We start from the raw sequence: 18,896 nt of genomic DNA, 5'->3' as shown, positions 1-18,896 counted from the left end.
CATCACAACACCCTAGTAGGAGCTGAAGATAGGCCGTCTGCCTCACGTACCCACAAACTCCTCTCCAAATGACCTAGTGCCGAAAGGGAAGTAGTGATGAACCTTCCAACATTCCAGCTGATGGCTGTAGACCCTACCAATCCACTCTAAGTGGGGGTAAGGACATGGCAGAGGGCGGCAGGATGATGTGCAGAGGCAGAAATACAGGGGAGTTCCATGTGTGGGGCCCTAGATTACCCTCATCTGGCCCTAGTAAGTGGGGAAATACGTGAACATGCAAGGGGCTAAGCACCACTCCTACAGGCTCCCCACAGTCTGGGCTTTAATTGATTAAAACACATTTCCACCAACCCCCTCAAATTGGACTATTCTTGGACAATCAAAATGCAATGTAAAAACCTCTATATCCAGTGGTTTGAATTTTGTACAGAATAAATGTTTTGCACACTTCTAGCTAGAATGTTTGTAGCCATAGTGACTTGCATGCAAAGAAATGTAATGTTAACACTGGTAATTGTATCCTGATTTCCATAGCTGATTTAAACCATGCTGATTTTAATGCATTCTTTGCTTTTTTTTTATTGCTGCACATTGGTTTCCTGTAATCCTGTGGCCTAAAATAAGCAGTAAGAAATGTGATAAGTTAGCTTCTGTAAAAGAAATTTATTATTTTTTCCTTTAACCTTTTCACCAAAAGAAAAGGAAGGTTTCTGCAGCAGAATACTTATTTCACCACCAGAAGCAAAAATCGAAACCCTGAAGAATTTTCAGTGAAAATGGCAAAGTTCATAGATTTGCAGAGGGTTGGAATCTTTAGGGTTTCTGGTGGAATTGTAATGTTTAGTGATTTGAGTCAGAGAAATACTCTATGCTTTTGGCTTTGCATGGAAATACTTGTGAAGCAAAGACAGTGGTTATATGAGAGTCTATACGGGGCATGTATAACAAGTGTTGCTGAAAACAGATTGGACAAGAAGACTCAACTATGTCTTGAATGGACAGGTGTGTAGGGATGATATGGTGGGAAATAGAGCATATTAGAGTGTTTGATTGGACCAGCAATACCATGATCACAAATCAGAGGGGTAGCCATGTTAGTCTGGATCTGTAAAAAGTGACAAAGAGTCCTGTGGCACCTTATAGACCAGTGTTTCCCAATCTTGGGATGCCGTGTGTATAGGGAAAGCCCCTGGCGGGCCAGGCCGATTTGTTTACCTGCCGCGTCCGCAGGTTCGGCCAATCGTGGCTCCCACTGGCCGTGGTTCGCTGCTCCAGGCCAATGGAAGCTGCTGGAAGCGACACAGGCCGAGGGACGTACTGGCCGCCACTTCTAGCAGCTCCCATTGGCCTGGAGCAGCGAACCGTGGCCAGTGGGAGCCACGATCGGCCGAACCTGCAAACGCAGCAGGTAAACAAACTGGCCTGGCCCTACACAAGCAGCATCCCAAGTTTGGGAAACACTGTTATAGACTAACAGACATATTGGAGTATAAGCTTTTGTGGGTGAATACATGCATCCGACGAAGTGGTTATTCACCCACGAAAGTTTATGCTCCAATACGTCTGTTAGTCTATAAGGTGCCACAGGACTCTTTGTCGCTTTTTACATGATCACAAAGAAATTTGGACATTACGTGATAAAAGGCGAAAGAATATCAGAGAGCAAAATCAGATCTCTAGGACAGCTCTTACCTTGTTCTAAAGTTCAGCAGAAATGATTAGGTTAACACATGACACGCTCAAAGATGGACCTGTAAGTCTGAGATTGTATCTGTTTTGTAGCAAGACTGGGTTATTAACACTTACTAAGCGAGAATTGTGGAGGCATATTGGGTGCTGGGCGAGACCAACCCAAGAGATTGGAAATAATTTAACTTTACATTTGGTCGCTTGACACTTACTTGTGTATAGAGCAGGGGTCGGCAACATTTGGCACGCGGCTCGCCAGGGTAAGCACCCTGGCGGGCCGGGCCAGTTTATTTACCTGCTGACGCGGCAGGTTCGGCCGATCGTGGCCCCCACTGGCCGCGGTTCGCCGTCCCGGGCCAATGGGGGCGGCGAGAAGCCGCGGCCAGCACATCGCTCGCCCGCGCCACTTCTCGCCGCCCCCATTGGCCCGGGACGGCGAACCGCGGCCAGTGGGGGCCACGATCGGCCGAACCTGCCGCGTCAGCAGGTAAATAAACTGGCCCGGCCCGCCAGGGTGCTTACCCTGGCGAGCCGCGTGCCAAACGTTGCCGACCCCGGTATAGAGTAATGTAATGGCTGTCGATAAGGCTATGAAGCTTATGAATCCTGTCTTGAGCAGGGAATTAGATGAAGAGCTGTCAGAAAACCATTTCCCAATTTAGCAGAATTTGTATATTATTTAGCAGTAATTGCTTCTGAGTGGGCTTGATCCTGAAAGATTCTGAGCACCTGCAGATCCTCAACACCTCTCTTAATCAGTCTCTCAATGCAAAGTCTAGAGCAAGTCAACATCAAGCAAGAATTGCAGGTCTGGGATGAGATGCATTTAATTGTCAGGCCTCTGTGGGGTAGATGATCTATTCTAGATAATCACTGTTGAAAACTGGGGTATTGGAAAAGGACCTGTGCTCACCTGAAGGGATGGAGTGTGGGGGGTAGAGGGAGGAGATACACAAAGTAATGTAGTATATTATATATACTTTAAACTACTATGTGTACGCTTTCCTCCTTCCAAACTACTGTGTGTATTCTCTCCTGCTCCCAGCTGAACATACACACGTGTGGATATGAAAATCTATTATGTACCCATTTTGTCTATGAATACATTAGGGAATGCAAAATAAATAAAAGATTTGGTTTACTTTTCAGGAATCTGAGAAAAAGGGATTAATTAAAAGAATCCACATGGTCCAGGATATTGTTATAACGGTTCAAAACATCTTAGAAGAAATAGCATCGTTTGGAGAGAGAATTAAAAAGTAAGTGAATGTTTCGTTGCCAGGCTCTGAAATGTTTGGGACAGCGCAAAGGGGCGTAGCTGTAATTAAGGGAATAAATTCGTCCCTCAGAGAGTGCCTGGGAATTGTAGAGTAAGAGCCTGGCCAAGCCTGGCCATTTCTTCTCCCCAGCAGTGGTATCACAGATGACAGCTCAAAGTAGAGAGGACAAAAGTAATCAGCAGCCCTGCCTGTTCCCAACTCTCACTGGTGTGCTGCCCTCAACCCCCTTTCTGATCTACCTCTATGGATGGGGGTCGGGAATGGGGGACTCTGACCTGTGGGTCAAGGGACTCTGTTGTTGGAAGCAGGTAGTCACAGAGGTGCAGTTGAGGGTATTCCTCTGGCTCATCCTCTGTCTTTGAACTAGGTGGGGATTAATGCTTGAAGTTTCCTTCCCATCATTCCCCCCAAGGCTGGACATATGGGTTATCTGTTGCTTGTCACCCCATCCTGTGCCGTGAAGTGCTTGTCTATGTATCAGTTTAGGCTTCCTGCTGCCATGAAGGAACCTGAGAAGGTCCTTTATCATTTGTCACAACAGAAGGCACATGACTTATGCCTCACACCAGGAAGCATGGAGATGGGAGCCTGGGGTGTGTGTGTCTCTTAATAACCTCCCCGCCCACCCGCCACACACACACATTTGTGTATTGTAATTACACCCATAGTGGAGTGTAACTGACCCTCACGTTTTTTCTCTTTTTAACACAAAGTGATTGTCTGTGACAGAGCTACACTTAAATAAGAAGTTGGGTCGGGGCTAAAAATATATCAAATCCATGTGTTGTGGTTCCACTCCATCCATCCCAGCTGTGGTGGAAATGGCCAAGAGATGTATTCCACTCTATGAACAGAGTACTGTTCTGTCCAGCTGCATGGCAGGAAGGCTGAGTGCTTAAACACTATTAATTCTGGTATTTATTTTGGTAACAATGATCTTAAAGAACCCATTGGTATTAATGTGGGTGCCCTTTGTAATTTCCAAGGAATTCCATTGTAATTCAAAAATGATGTACCATTAAAAAATTGCTACCAAAGTTTTTTGGGGGGGTTTTTTTGTTTTTGTTTTTGTTTTAAACTGACAGACTGGTTTGTGCCAGAGCTCTGTCACTCCAATTATGCTGTCCGAGGGATTTTTAAGAGCTTAACTGTATTGAGCTGTTTTGTGTTTTGGTTTTTGGTTTTAAATTAAGCTATGCCGTTGTATAATAATTGTGGCAGTTCTTTCAGCCTATCCTTTCTTAATATTTTAATACCTCCATGGAAGTAAAAAATATTTTCCCCCTCCTACAAATTTTGTATGTGAGATGAAAATCATCTTATTTTATAGCCTGATGTTGTTCTGAGTGTTCCACTTTGACTATCTCTTCACCTTAATCGTGATGTGAGGATGCCAGCAGGTGATCCATGTAATGCAAGAACACCCTGATCTGTAAATCCACTCATGCATTAACAAATGCCTTGTACTCCAGTTTGCCCAGTGCTTAGCCTCTGCAACCAGAAAGTAGATGGAGATCAGAGAGGCAAAGTGCAAGGGCAACAGGATAACTCTGAAGAGGCAATTAATAGCAACTTTCAGTTATTTCACCTCTAGCTCTGCCATACAGGCCTAGATCAGTAGTAATTGGGCTATATGGTGGCCTGAGTGAAATGAACTGTGCTTCTCAGACTTGTTCCTAATGGATTATTGTCCACCTCACCTGAGAGTATCATGACTTAAGATGTTATCATTCTCAGAAGATATCAAAGACTAAATGAGTATGGTGACTGAATCTCTCCTTTACCTTTGCTTGGGGTTCTCTAGAACAAGTCGGAGGCACATTGGTGACATGAAAAGGCTTGGACTGCTGCTGACTTGTGACAGTTCCCTAAATAAGAATAATAATAGACATGAAACAAGATATGTAGAATCCAGAGACTATTCCCTTTGTAGCACCCAGGTGCAGAAGTCTACGTATCTGTCTTCCAAAGGCTCTGTGCTTTACTTTACGGTTTATTTATATGCACTGAATATTGCAGAAAGAGTCATTGAGTTCTTAATGGGCTGTAAGTTATAGACAGCATTTAAGATCAGTAACACTGAAGAGGCTTTCTTATTATTATTTACAGCACATTCAACTGGACAGTGCCTTTCCTGTCGGTCCTGGCCTGCTTAGTACTGACAGCAGCGACAGTCATTTTGTATTTCATACCATTGAGGTACATTGTTTTAATCTGGGGTAAGTGCTCCATAATATTGCATTTGCATGGGAAGAATCCAATATTTATTTATAAGTGGGGAATAATAAATCTTTAAACTTGCTGTTACAGGCATCAAATATCTGGGGTAAGCCCTCTGAGGATAATAAACACTCCATAAACCTTGGTGGAAATGAACATTTGTACTGGAGATCAGACTTTCTGCTGGTAGACTAAGGATTTACCTATTCTGAGCTTTTTCTTAAAATGTTCTCATGGTTACCGTAAGGGGAGCCTTAGTGTAGACCAGGGGTCGGCAACCTCTGGCACGCTGCTCGCCAGAGTAAGCACCCTGGCGGGCCGGGCCAGTTTATTTACCTGCTGACGCGGCAGGTTCAACCGATCGCGGCCCCCACTGGCCGTGGTTCACCGTCCCGGGCCAATAGGGGTGGCAGGAAGCCGCAGCCAGCACATCCCTCGCCCACGCCGCTTCCCACAGCCCCCATTGGCCCGGGACAGCGAACCATGGCCAGTGGGGGCCGCGATCTGCCGAACCTGCCGTGTCAGCAGGTAAATGAACTGGCCTGGCCTGCCAGGGTGCTTACCCTGGTGAGCCGCATGCCAGAGGTTGCCGACCCCTGGTGTAGACAAAATAGGGAATAGAATTTTTGTATGCAAAACCACATTGTGTGCAGAGTTATGCCTGTACTAATGGAGCTCAGAGTCTGAAAATGAGGCCCTTAATGTATGTCTGTAATAAGAGAAAGTTGGATTTTTTTTTCTCAGAATGTTTTTGTCACCCTTCATCAGTTTCTTTGGTTATTTACAATGCTAAATCTGGGTTGGGGTGAAAGAACAAAAACCAGAGGGCAGGGTAGCCTCATTGAACAACTTTGCAATGTCACACCATCATGTTACTGTATGCTTCTGGACAGTGGTCAGTCCTGATTAGTTTTACAGTGATGAAGCATCCGCTAATGTCACTCTAACATTAGGGGATGGAAATGAGGAAAACGAGTCGATGATACTATCAACAGCTGGAGCTGGGAGAAAAACCAACAAATAAATTATTGAATTCAACAAAAGAGCGAACGAAAAGAAAAGAGAGAGGCGATTCCTGTGAACTAAAAGTTCAGTAACAATATGTTTCTGCCTCAATGTGGAAGACATCCAGAGTACACCAAAGCTATACATCCAGTCAACATCATCTAGACTGACAGGGCCTTCAAATATGATACATGTTAAACAACTACCCTGTGGCAAGGCCTCAAAAGACCTTATGGTATTTTCTGTTTTTAAAAATCAGGTACACAGAAAATTGTGTTGGCATTTTGCTACAAGAATATAGCTTAAAAGCTGCATTCATATGTGAAGCAGGTACATTTGAAAGAGAGAGCAAGGGAGGGAGAGAGTGGAAGTCACTGGATTTGAAACCATGTGCAGAGAAACTGCTGTGAAATTTTACCTTGGGTTGTGATTAGAGTAGGTGCTTATAACCTCTTTCTTTGCTTATAAGTTGCCAATATTTTAATTTTCAAGATGCATTATTATTTGCTCTCCTTTTCCTAATAATACTTAACCCTCCTATGGCACATTTCAGCCTTCCATCTAAAAACCTTACTATACAGGAGGATAAGCCATATTACAATTCTTGTTTCCAAATGAGGAAATTGAGGCAAAGAGAAGTTGAGTGGCTTACCTAAATTGAGAACGGCAGAGCTGGGAAGAGAGCCCAGATCTCCTGACTCTCAGTGCTGGACCTTGTTCATGTCATTGCTCAGAGAATGGGCTGGATCAAGGTTGTATGGCACTCCCCCTCTGATTTAGGATTGTAAAACGAGTCTTCACACCTTCAACTTCTACCCACATCAGTAGAGCTGGTCAGAAAATGCCATTTCTGCCAGACTTAAACTGTTCATGGAAAAGGGTCTTTTTTGGTAATTTTTAAACTCAAATTATTATAATCAGTTATTATTTTTTTACATTTTTGAAACACAAAGTTCTGATTTTCTGATTAGAAACAACTTTTTGTTTTGAAATGTAAGGTAATTTAAGGAAAAATAAATATGAAAATTAAAATGGTCAAAACTGAAGCAAAACATTTTGGAATTCTCAAAATGAAATGCTTTGATCCACCCAAATTAAACTTATTTCAGATGTTTGGTTCACAGGCATTGTCGAGAGTTTTAACTTTTCGGCCTGATTCAGACCAGGAAAAATTTTTGATATCTGAAATTTTTTATGGGATAAGAAAACTGTGATCTGCCCAGCGCTTCTGGTGAGCCCTGATTCCATTGCTGGGACCAGCTACAGCTAAGCACAGTTTGGCTAGCTCTGCGGAGCAAACTAGGAGTGACATTGCAGCGGTTAATAAATCAAGTTATCAACCTTAGACCAAAAAATAAAATCCTAATAAGTTTTCATAGTTTCCCACAGCATCAAAGTACAATCAATGTGTCAAATCTGGCTCTGCAGTGAGGATAAAAAGCTATGAAACATGTGTGGGGCAGGGGGGTAGATTTCTTCAGTCGCTTTCTTTTTCAAACTAAACAGAAGAAGAAGAAGAAAAAAACAAAAAACCTTCCCTTGTCCCATTTCTCTATTCACCCTCCAACCTCCTATATTTTCCCTCTAGCTTCAGGAGAGGACCACATTTGGTCTAATGGAGGCCTGTGCCCAGCTGGGATGCTATATTTCAGAGCAGAATGGGCTGTTAATCCATGTATTCCCCACCACTACCACCTCCCCCTCCCCCCCCCCCCCGAAAAAAAAAGAAAAGAAAAGAAAAAGCTGATGGGTTCCACAGTTTACGCTTTTTCAGCCACTGCCTCTCTGCTGGTGTGGTAATGGGATTTTCACCACCCAAGTAAAGCAGAATCTTTATATAATAATTCCCTTTCCTTCCTTCCTTCCAAGAGGCTTTTGTGAATGATTCCACATGACAGCAACATGTGCATGACTTGAAGTCTAGTCATTGTTTTCACACTAATTTTTACTTGTGAATTTCTGTCCCACCCCACCCCCCGCTTGCCTGAGCAATTATAAATAAATAAAGCAGGTTTGTATTGTTTTGTTTTTGTTTTTCAGGCATAAATAAATTTACTAAGAAGCTTAGAAATCCCTATGCCATCGACAGTAATGAGTTACTAGATTTCCTCTCCAGGGTACCATCTGATGTTCAAAAGGTAAGTAATGAATGGCTGCCACCAACAGGGGCATCAAGCAGCACTAAGAGCAGGCAGCGCTATGCTTGGGGAATACAATGCCGGAGCATTTTGAATAACAGAGATAAGGCATCAGGAAAATCCATAAAGGGGGCAATGAATGTGAGGGAGAGGGGAGCTGAAAACCTTTGTCGGAAGCATAAGATGATTGAAGAAAAATTTATCCTGAAGAGAGTGACTTAAAAATGATCTGGAACTTGCACAGCATGGTTACTGAACTATTGGTTTGTTCACCTTTTTGCTCTGATACTTGTATGGAGGGTGGGGGGGGGAGAGGAGGGAGGATACAATCTCTCTGAGTGACAGAGAGAACCATCCACAGGGTTTTACTGCATTCCCCATCCCCTCATGCAGGAGTGGGGGGATTATTCCATGACTTTGTGCTTGCTGTGATCTGCTTTGGGCCAGCTGCCATCCTAATTTCTTCTTCCCCACCCACCTTGAACGCAGGGTTCCTTGGACAATGCTACGCTCACCTTTATGATGCAAAGACTTGAGCTCTGTATAAAATAACCTGTGATCAAGAAGATTGATCTTCTACCAGCATGGAATTATAACTTTCAGTCTAGCCAGGATTGCCCTCCCCCCACTTCAGTCATGACTATTTTTTTAAAGCACTGTATTCAATAATCTTGTCCAGCTGGCTGCAAATTATCTGAACAGTGGGTCTTTTAGAATGTCGAGATCTATTTATTTCTCTCGGTGGAAGGAAAATAGTCTGACTGGGTGGCAAATCACACAAAATAAAACAAAAGAAACAATCCTTTATAATCATCCAGAATCTTATGACTGTGGGCCCTGATTCTGCCATCCCGAATCACACTGAAATAGCTTTTTACTCCTCAAGCAGTAGTACTTGCAGAGTATAGTGCTGCTCACTGCAAATAAGGGGATCACAATCTAGCCCATAGTGATTTTACTCTGTTGGAGATTGGAAAATGATTGTCTCCACGCGGTGTCAATACAGCTGGTAGAGACACAGTTGGAAAAGGTTTCCAACGACATTTGTTTCAAGAGATCACCAGATTGGTTGATGGCAGTGCTATAGCTAGAGAAAAATATCTCTATAGATTAGGGAAAAAAGCTAAACAGAAATAATCATAGAGACATTAAGCTTAAGTGTATTTGTATTTTTGTTGTTGCTATTCTAGAATGCACTGGATTTGCAGAGATGGTTTGCACTTGTCCTTTAATGTTTATATTTAAAGATAAGCTGCTTTTCTACTTGTGTTGTATTTAAGATTTACATTTGTAACATTTTCCTGAATGGTTTCTGTCATCCTTGGGGAGCTTGACTGAGCTCTGTAAGGAAGAGGATGCTATTTTCTATGAGGAAGCATTGGTAAAACACATATGAAGGGATATACCATCTTAGGGGAGTTTTGCCATAAATGCTTTAAAAAAAAAAAAAAAAAAAAAAAAGTGAATACATTTGGCATCTGATACAAGAATCTAATTAAAACCATTCCCAGGCAGTATCAAAGCCACCTCTGCCTGCTCCACTTAACATGTTGCTAAAGTACCTTTGTTTCATTTTGCTAGTATTATGAGTTAGAAAATACCCCAGTATTGTAGCCTGTTACTGTATGCCAGTAGCACATGGCCTGGACAGAAGCACGGAAAAGGCGGCCTACTCTGTGTAAGAGTCTCATGATTTCAATGGGGACACTTTTCAGTTATGCAGCAGTCAGTTTGCGATTGGGAATTACACCACATTTGGATTTATCACAGATGTTTTAACCATTATATCGCAAATGAAATTGCTGTGAGGAAGTAGGGGAAAATCTTTCTATTTGGGAAAATATTTTTCCTCTTTAAAGTGATAAAGCATGTCTGTGTACAGTTTTGAGACCACTCTGACCTTACTGAATATTGGGATCCACTTGCTTTAGCATTCCCAAGAGAGTCTTATTAAACGTGTAGGTTAACGCAAGCAAAAAAAAAAAAAAAAGAGGCAGTCTATCTGGCATGCTGAGATCAGGTAGTGCCCCGTGCATCTCATTAGAAAAATCTGCTTTTAATATTTTGGTTTCAAGAAATGATGCATGACTTCTCAAATCCTTCCTGCAATTAATCCCCCATGTTCCTGTGTTTAGAAAATGATTCATTACTTTTGAACCTTCCTTAGTTTCCCTTGGTTTGTCCTTGGGGAGCCATTAACACACACTGTAGTGAGCTAGAGTTACCTAACTGCAAACGTCATGTCTATTTGTTTTTACAGGTGCAGCGTGCTGAATTGAAACCATACAGCAGCTCCAGTCCCCTCAGGAAGAAATGGAGTACTCTGTAGGATGCAGACAGATTTTGGAATGCAATATCCCCCTCCATATACACACACACAGATATTTTTTTCTCCCCACACCCTTTTTTTGGTTCAGATGAACACTATAATAACTGCCATGGGCCCAGGATGGTTCCTCTGGAAGACATACATTTCCTGATGTGCACCTATCCTGGGCTGCCTTTCTTTTTGGCATAGAGGCCTAGCCCAACCAGAGTGGGGTGGAACGCAAGGACGAATTAGTGGGTGGAGAAGAGCACAAGTGCATGTTCCATTTTTTTAACTTGGATTATTAGGCTAAAACCGAATGTCGCAGCTCTCCTTGTTTGTATGTAGCAAGATATAATTCTGCCGAGTATAGCAGATCAGCTAAGCTGATGTGAGGAGATGCTCTGAACTAGTTTTTAACATATCCAACAGATTTACATTAAGATACAAGAGCTATTCTTTTCTCAGTTAAATCACAGCACATAGAAGGGTTTAAACTCTGAATTAACAAATCTTTGATACCCTGCTTCTGTTCAAGCAGTGTATATTTTAAAAAGTTGTTATCATAATTACCAGAAATAGCTAGAAGCTCCCACAGTATCTCAATTTCATCCAGCACTTGTGCTTTTAAAAACTGCTGTTAACTCCTTGATGCCAGAATTGCCTGGCATGAGGTCCATTGCTGGCAATGGACATACCAGGATTCACCTTTGTGAAAGAGTTAAGAGAATTTGCGGACCTGAAAAGGCCATATTTTTGACTTGCTTATTTATAATTCCATCTCATCAGATTTTTCGGCATAGCTGTTGCTTTTGTCTAAATCTAGAGATGTCAACACTACAGCTCTTGAAGAAAAATACTTTATAGCCTTAAAGATGCAAAAGCTTGGGCAGGAGGAGAGAGCACTGTGCCCAAAGCGGTGGTTGTAAATATTTTGCTTTGCTATAATAGCTCTCAAACTTTGGTTCATTGACCACCAATGTTCTGTGGAGTCTTTCCTGGTAGCTCGCAGAATGAAATGATATGAGATCCAAGCAATGAAGAACTGGTGTTTTGGTAGGAGATGTGGGTCCCTGAGAAAATTTCAATTCTCCCAATAATGTAAGTCCTTATATAACATTTCTTGTCCACAGAACTCAGTGCATTACAAAGTTGGGTAACCATTGTTACTCATTTCACAGATGGGGAAAACTGAGGCTCCAGGGGGCAAAAGACAGCACAAATCCCGCTGATTTTCAAGGAAACTTATGCTGCTCAATCACTTGAGGTAGTGTTGACTTGACTAGAACCTAAGTCTCGTGACACCTTTCAGCCTCCCATCCAATGGCCTCCCCTAAAGTGCTTCACAGAATAAAGAAACTAGAGAACCACAGAATACAGATGACTTGAAAATGCATTATTTAGAAATAATCTGATTAATCAATGGCTGTAAATGTAGGCCTACCTTTATTGGCAGACCTGTCTTGAACAGAGTTATATCATGGTATCCAGCACTGCCACCAGCAAAAGAAATGGGACCGTGATAGTGACAGCTAATGGATTATTACTCCAATTCAGTAATTTTCTAATAGTTTATTTTTCAAAGTAGTTTTAACAACGTTTACATGCCTTCATTGAAGGAGAGGAAGTTTTTTCATACAAGATTTAATGTTATAAACAAGGTGTTTCACTGGGATCTCATGTTGTAGGTATATATGAAAGAGTAGAAAATAAATTAGGCGTCATTTAAAAAGGAAATGTGTGTTATGTACATATACACTATATATGTATACTATGTGTATATCTGTATATGTGTCGTGTGTGTGTGTATGTGTATCTCCTTATATACACGTGCACACACATTTAGATGGCAGGTTAAAAATCTTCAAAGAAAATGTGTATGAAAACTGCCAAAGATTCTAAAGCTTATCATCTTGTGTCTGTTCTTTTTCATTTTGTATCTTTCCCGGCATGTCTTTCTGGCTGAGTCAGATCTCTGCATGATTTGATTTACTTCAAGTTAATGAAGCTGGTTGGAAAGAGCCTTGTAGAAATTATAAAAGCTCCAGTAAATCTCCTATTTGTACAAACAGTAGATATCCACCGACCCCTTTTGTTAAACCAGTTACTCAATCTTCTGTGTAAACAATGCCTCATTGTCTCACTCTAAACTATCATCTAGTTTATCATACTGTAGTCTGTCATTTTGTAAGGACCAAAGTGAGACATTTTTAAACACACTTGTGAGATCTGTTCATTCATTTGAATGAAAACATTTAAAAGAAGCAAAAATACCTTATTTGTTTAGAAGGTGGGACCAATATTTTAATAGTATTTTTTCTATAGAATTTTCCACATGAACTGATTTCTATTCAGGAGACAGGGTAATGTCTATTTTTTTAAATGTAGGTATGCTAAATTTCAGACTATTTTGTATTAGATTATTATGCTGGTGACACACAAACGTAAGAGTTTTGCTATGTTCCGGTACCTATATATGTTGCAAAGAGCTGTTTGTTATGATAAATATTTTGAAATGCAATAAACATTTGATTTCAAGATTTTGTGCTATTAGAACATTTACTGTGGTACAGTATTTAACATCTGACCATACAAAGTAAGCACATTATATTTAAAGTACATGTCTTGTCAGGAAGGAAGTGCAGTATAACAATAACAGCAGAGAATTGGGATTTGGAATGGAAGCCATGCTGCTATGGGGAACAAAGAGTGGTGTAGGTACTGGCGTGGAGGAAGTGGCCATCTGCACAAATCCAAACACAAGTATCCTGTTATCTACAGGATTTATCTATGGCTCTCAGACCATCCACAGGTTTGGAGGGGTTCCCAACTCCCTCCTTGACTTAAGGAGTTCTCCAGTCCTCACATACAGGACCTGGCCTTGGGTGATTGATTGCTCCACATTCAAATGACCAATCTCTGTCTTCACAGCACTCTTCACTTGGTCCAGGATGGCGGAGTGTGTTTTTGTTTTAAAAACCACACTCAAGTCACCATTTGTGCAGGTGTTCTATTATGTAAGGTATTGTTATAATGGAAACGTCAATGCACATATCATAGTGTTTACATCCCAAACTCTCTTACTATCATCATGCATTCAGAAACACACACCTGACTATGTATCCTTATACTGCCTAGAGATAAGTTAGCTGTGCACCCATGTACATATACACTGCATGGACAGTTGTGCAAATATCGGATCTGAGGTGAACCCACAAATCAAGTATTTCTGCATACATTCGGCCAAACAAGCCATTTCTGAAAAGTTGGTTTTCATGAATGCATGCAAGTAAAATTTTTTCCTTTAACATTCATATCAGTTAAGTTCTACCACTAAAATGCATATCCTGGAAAGCAGGCAAACGGAGGTTGTTGAGCCTGAAAAAAGTATGGCAAATACCTGCCCCTCAACCCCCCCAAAAGAAATCTGTCAATATTTGTTTGACATTTAAAATGGATTTGCTTTAATTTTAACCTTAAGTGATGTCAGTTCCTACCACTGTGCCACTATTTAATTGTATCAATAAAATGTGGAAGTAGTGGGAATTGTAAGGGGTGGCTGGGTTTTTTGGTTTGGTTTTGGGGGGAGAGTTTTTTCTGTTTTTTTTTTTTTTTTTTTTTAACTCCGGACATACAAAATCATCTCTGTTAGAAACTGTATTTTTAATCAAGCCATCATATTTTGCAGCTTTAAAGGGACCCTGTCCAGTTCATTATTTTTTCAACTGATTGACTTAAAAATTGCATTTTTCTGATAGAAAATCCTTTAAATAGTATGTCCTGGTTTGTTTGTTTGGGGGGGGGGGGGAGAGTTTAGTCCTTTAAAAGAGGAGGAGGATGTTTATAAGAGTCTTTTCAGTCAAAAAGAAGATGGCTAAGGCACTGATCCTACACCTGGATTCATGTTGATCGGTGCCTAACTGACTGTACTGGGGGATTGGTGCACTCACAAACCAAGAAATAGGAAGTAAAATTATGGGAACTTTTCAGTTTTATTACTCAATAGCAACGATAAGTTTAAATTTTATTGCTAGATTTCAAGTTAATGGTGTCCCCTTAAATGGCTGCTGTTTTGTAATTCAGGTAATGCAGACGTTTAGTAACTTCCATTTTCTTGCTGCGTATGAAATATTTTATCTTTAGCCTTTGACACATTTTTAAAACACTTGGGCAGTGTGTATTCTACCTCCTGTTAAAATAGCTCAGAGATAGCTCAAATGTAGCTCAGAGGAAAAGTAACTAATTGTCCTGTGATTCTTCATGCCCTTCCCTTAATACCATTTTTTATTTTCTTTGAAAGAGTTTTTTATGCTTGCTTGATGGTGCTGGACTTGAATAGTGCTTGACGGGACTGTTTTTAGGATATAGAGCTTCAATGTTACTAAAGTTTCCTCCCCACTTCTTCATTGTTCTTCAACTCTGACCACCCTTACAGAACAGTGAGCAGTTCAGCTTCCTAGATCAGCAGTTCTCAAACGGGAGGTTGGGACCCCAAAGTGGGTCACCAGGGCTGGCATTAGACTTGCTGGGCCCGGGGCCAATGGCCGAAGCCCAAGCCCTGCCGCCAATGGCCGAAGCCCAAGCCCCACTGCCTGGGGCCGAAGCCCTTTGGCTTTGGCCCCCCTTCCCAGGGCGGTGGGGCTCAGGCAGGCTCAGGCTTCAGTCCTCCCTCCTAGGGTCATGTAGTAATTTTTGTTAGAAGGGGGTCGCGGTGTAATGAGGTTTGAGAACCCCTGATCTAGATCATTAATCAGTGGCCTTTTCAACTGGGATTGAGTTGAGTAACAATTGTGATGGGAATTCATACAATATAGGCACCTAGACTGAAATCCACTAACTCACTTTATATAGGCCACTAACCAACAGATGGCAACAGCCCACTACCAACCTGAGCCAATCTGTCGCTACCAGCCTGAACAGTCTAGAGGAGAAAGATTTACTATTGCCAGTGTTCTACGCCATTCACTTTTTTTTTTTTTTTTTTTTTTGAAACCCTGATCCTTCAAGCACCCTCACAAGCAGAACTGACATTGACTTCCCCTAACATCAATAGAAATGCACCAGGAATGAGTTGGGGGGTGGGGATGGTTTTTTTGTTAAGTTTTTTTTTTTTTTTTAAATAAAATTCACAAAATGCCTCTTAACCAAACTCCAACCTTTAGATTCCCAGCCCTTTAAACTAAGTTGATAGACTGAGAAATGTTAGCTTTGGCTTTAGAGACTATGGTGCGTGTTAGAAGTGAATCCTCTTCTGATTCAATATTGTACTTGCATTTTATCTGTAAAGCTGCATGTGTCAGTGCCCTGGTGCATCCACCCCTTCAAATCACACAGCGGCATGATAAGAATATCTGCTCTTTAAAATCCATAAAGTTAGCAACTCAGAGGGAGGCTGAGATACTACAAACGATTGTTAATCTGGCGTGTTGCAGATGGGGTGTTTTAATCGCTCTCAAATTGGGAAAAGTAAAGCCAGTTGAAACTCCATCATTTCTGGGTTGAGGTTCTGTCAGGTGATTCATTGTGGGGAAGGGAATCCTGCAACAACTAAAATCTTATAGTACCAAGGGAATCTAATGTGAGAAAAAGACATGTTTTATTTAACATATACATACCCAAACAAAATGAATAATGATTCATTTCAGCTGCACCATAATGGGCTTGCACCAATTTTTAATCCGCTATTTCCCCCCCATGTTTTGATTTAAAAGAATGCAGTGTTCAAGGAGGATTTAGAAAGCTTTGAAAAATTGATTTGTGGTTCTTTAATATATTTAAGCCTAAAACTTCTATTCCAAGGCAACAAGGAGCCGTGGTAGCTGGTCATGATGTTTAACACAGCATAATTTATGAAGTAGAAACTAAAGGTATGAGTTGAAATTCTGAGAGTGCAAGTGGCCAATGGGCTGGAGATCTTTTTCTCCTAAGACAAATATTTCCAATTGGCCCCAGTGTGTTGGACTGAACTAGATGATACCTGCCTTAATTAGAGGAAGGGAGGAGAGAGGTAGAACATTTGCTGACTTAATTGGAACCGAGGTTCTGACCCTCAGCTTCCTTGTGTCAGTGAAAAGCAGCCCTCAAGCCACCTAACTAGCCCCTAACCGTGCATTGGGGAATCCAGTGAGTAGGGAACAGGAGGCACGTACAAGTTAACCCTACACTACTGCAATCACCATCTGCTCGAATGGCTCCCATATGTTAGAGCAGCCCCAAGTCTACAGAGGGGTGGGGGGAAAAGATAATAGATGAATACATTCAAATAACATGGAGATTGATGGAAATAGAAAAGTGGCCCGTGTTGCGTTGTGGACCCCTAATATAGAGATTCCTTTCCCCATCCGAAATATTGCTGATTCCTTCTCTCACCTACTGGAAAAGCTATTTCCCAGTGTCCGCCTCCACACATTAGGGTGAATGCCGGGGTAGAAAGAGAGACAAGCCTCTGGTAACATACTTGCTTGCATAGGTGTCACCACGGCCTCCTACCAAATAGAATTCAGACCTGTTCAGGTGTGGGTGACTGTCACCGTCCAGGTGGTGGAGTTTCAAAGAAGTGATACAAGTCGCCAGACTCGGGACCCTCAGCTCCAAAATATGCAGCCATCTAGATTCTTCTGCAGCTCAGAGTAAATGGTTTGGTATTTCATAGCAAAGGGTCCGAACTGCAAACCTCTTCTGACAATTGGGAAGTAGATGATGCTACATTCAGGTCAAGGTAGCTATTAAATCTTTTGGACCAGATCCTCTGCTGGTATAAATGGAAATGGGTTTTTCAGTTACAACGGCACATCCCACTTGCACCAGCTCAAGATCTGGCCCTTTGAGTGGATTGCTTAGATATACACCAAGGAGAACTCAATAACCCAGGCTTAAAAAAAATTCCCATGGAGCAATCTTGTGGCCACTGTCAAGTCCACCTTCTGTATGTTGCCAATGGGATTGGGCTGAACTTTCTTATCCCTGTGCCACATAGGAAATTGGAGAATAATGGGTGGTTGTGACACACACAGATTTGTGCCCTTAGAAGAAGTTGCCCAATCACCCATGCCCAAAGTAAGGCAAATATTTCTCCCCTTCATTTCTTAGTGGAGATGCACAGTGGAAACAGTGCATCTTCCCACATGCAAAACAATTGCATTGTAAGTTCCACTGCTTTATGTGCTAAATGTTGCTTTGATCATGATCCTTTATTTCTCCCCCCATCTTGTGTGTGTCTTTAGACCCCTTGAGAGAGTCACTGCCCTAAGAGAAGGGAAAAAATATATGTGTAGTCTCCCTCCATCCCTGGCAATAGACGACTTTACTGAAAGTCAATGCCATCCACTTGCATTTATCACTGCCACTCTTGCTCTGCATATTTTTGGTATTCGCCATGCATTGTTAACGGTGATTGTCATGTAATTAAATCACTGCTCATCACAAGAGCCTATTTTTATGCTGAGATAAGCATCAGAAGTCTGCTGCAGCGTCCCCCAGATCAATAAAGATGTTCCCTGTAGGATTACAAATAGTCTGGGGTTGTGCAGGGCACCAGAATTAATTAGGAATGATTTCTCTTTTTCTTTCCACTTTCAATACATTTTTAATTGTTAATTCATTTTCGATGGGCTTGTTTTTAACTCTGCCTTGATGCCCAGATGCTTCTGTTCAAGGATTTTGAGCCTCATGTCACTTGTGGCAATACCTCTTCGACCTCACCACTCTTGCCATCCCTTCCATAGTCATGGCTAGCTATTGGTTCAAAAGAGCAGTAAATGTTCTTAAGACTAAAACACTTTACTTTGCAGGCTGTGTGATGGATTTTAGATAGTGATGCTGACGTATATGTGTTACAGTTTTGCCTTGAGTCTCCAGCCATGTTCCAGGCCCCATTGTGTACAAACATATAGGGTCTGTCTACACTTCCAGCTTTCCACATGTCAAGCTGCAGGTTCTTTCCCCTACCCCTCTATCATTCACGCTCAAGGCCCTTAGATATATGTCCAGTGGTGTGTAGAAATCCCATTTGCGTACCTACCGGTGGGGGGGAGGGTGAGAGCACGCATTGACACATGACCCACCTCTCTACCCTCCCACTTTGTGGTGTGGACATAACAATGATTTGGTGAACTGCCCCCGAGTCTACCTAGTCCATCATCATTCCCACAATTCCCTGTCCCATATCTTCTAGTCTTTCGGCCTCCTCAGGTCCCTCCCGCTTGGTCTCTATAGACGACAAGTTATCTGCTATTTTGTATACCTTTGTTCAGCATT

The 18,896-nt window shown here is 41.8% G+C and overlaps 1 protein-coding gene across 4 annotated transcripts in view; it reads left to right on the top strand.

Moving 5' to 3' along the window:
* The window catches only part of MCTP2 (multiple C2 and transmembrane domain containing 2), a 170,439-nt gene extending 157,261 nt beyond the window's left edge, over window positions 1-13,178 (top strand). For all 4 annotated transcript variants that reach the window (XM_054042597.1, XM_054042595.1, XM_054042598.1 and 1 more), the window contains 4 exons: window positions 2,839-2,948; window positions 5,079-5,188; window positions 8,235-8,332; window positions 10,593-13,178. In XM_054042597.1, coding sequence (XP_053898572.1) covers window positions 2,839-2,948; window positions 5,079-5,188; window positions 8,235-8,332; window positions 10,593-10,661 — 387 coding nt within the window. In that variant the 3' untranslated portion in view covers window positions 10,662-13,178. The remainder of the gene's footprint in view (window positions 1-2,838; window positions 2,949-5,078; window positions 5,189-8,234; window positions 8,333-10,592) is intronic.
* Window positions 13,179-18,896: the final 5,718 nt, after the last annotated feature.

Source organism: Malaclemys terrapin, chromosome 10, assembly GCF_027887155.1.
Source record: "Malaclemys terrapin pileata isolate rMalTer1 chromosome 10, rMalTer1.hap1, whole genome shotgun sequence".
Taxonomy (NCBI): domain Eukaryota; kingdom Metazoa; phylum Chordata; order Testudines; family Emydidae; genus Malaclemys; species Malaclemys terrapin.
The sequence above is the reverse complement of the archived record's forward strand: the minus strand, read 5'-3'. Positions and strand labels throughout refer to the sequence as shown.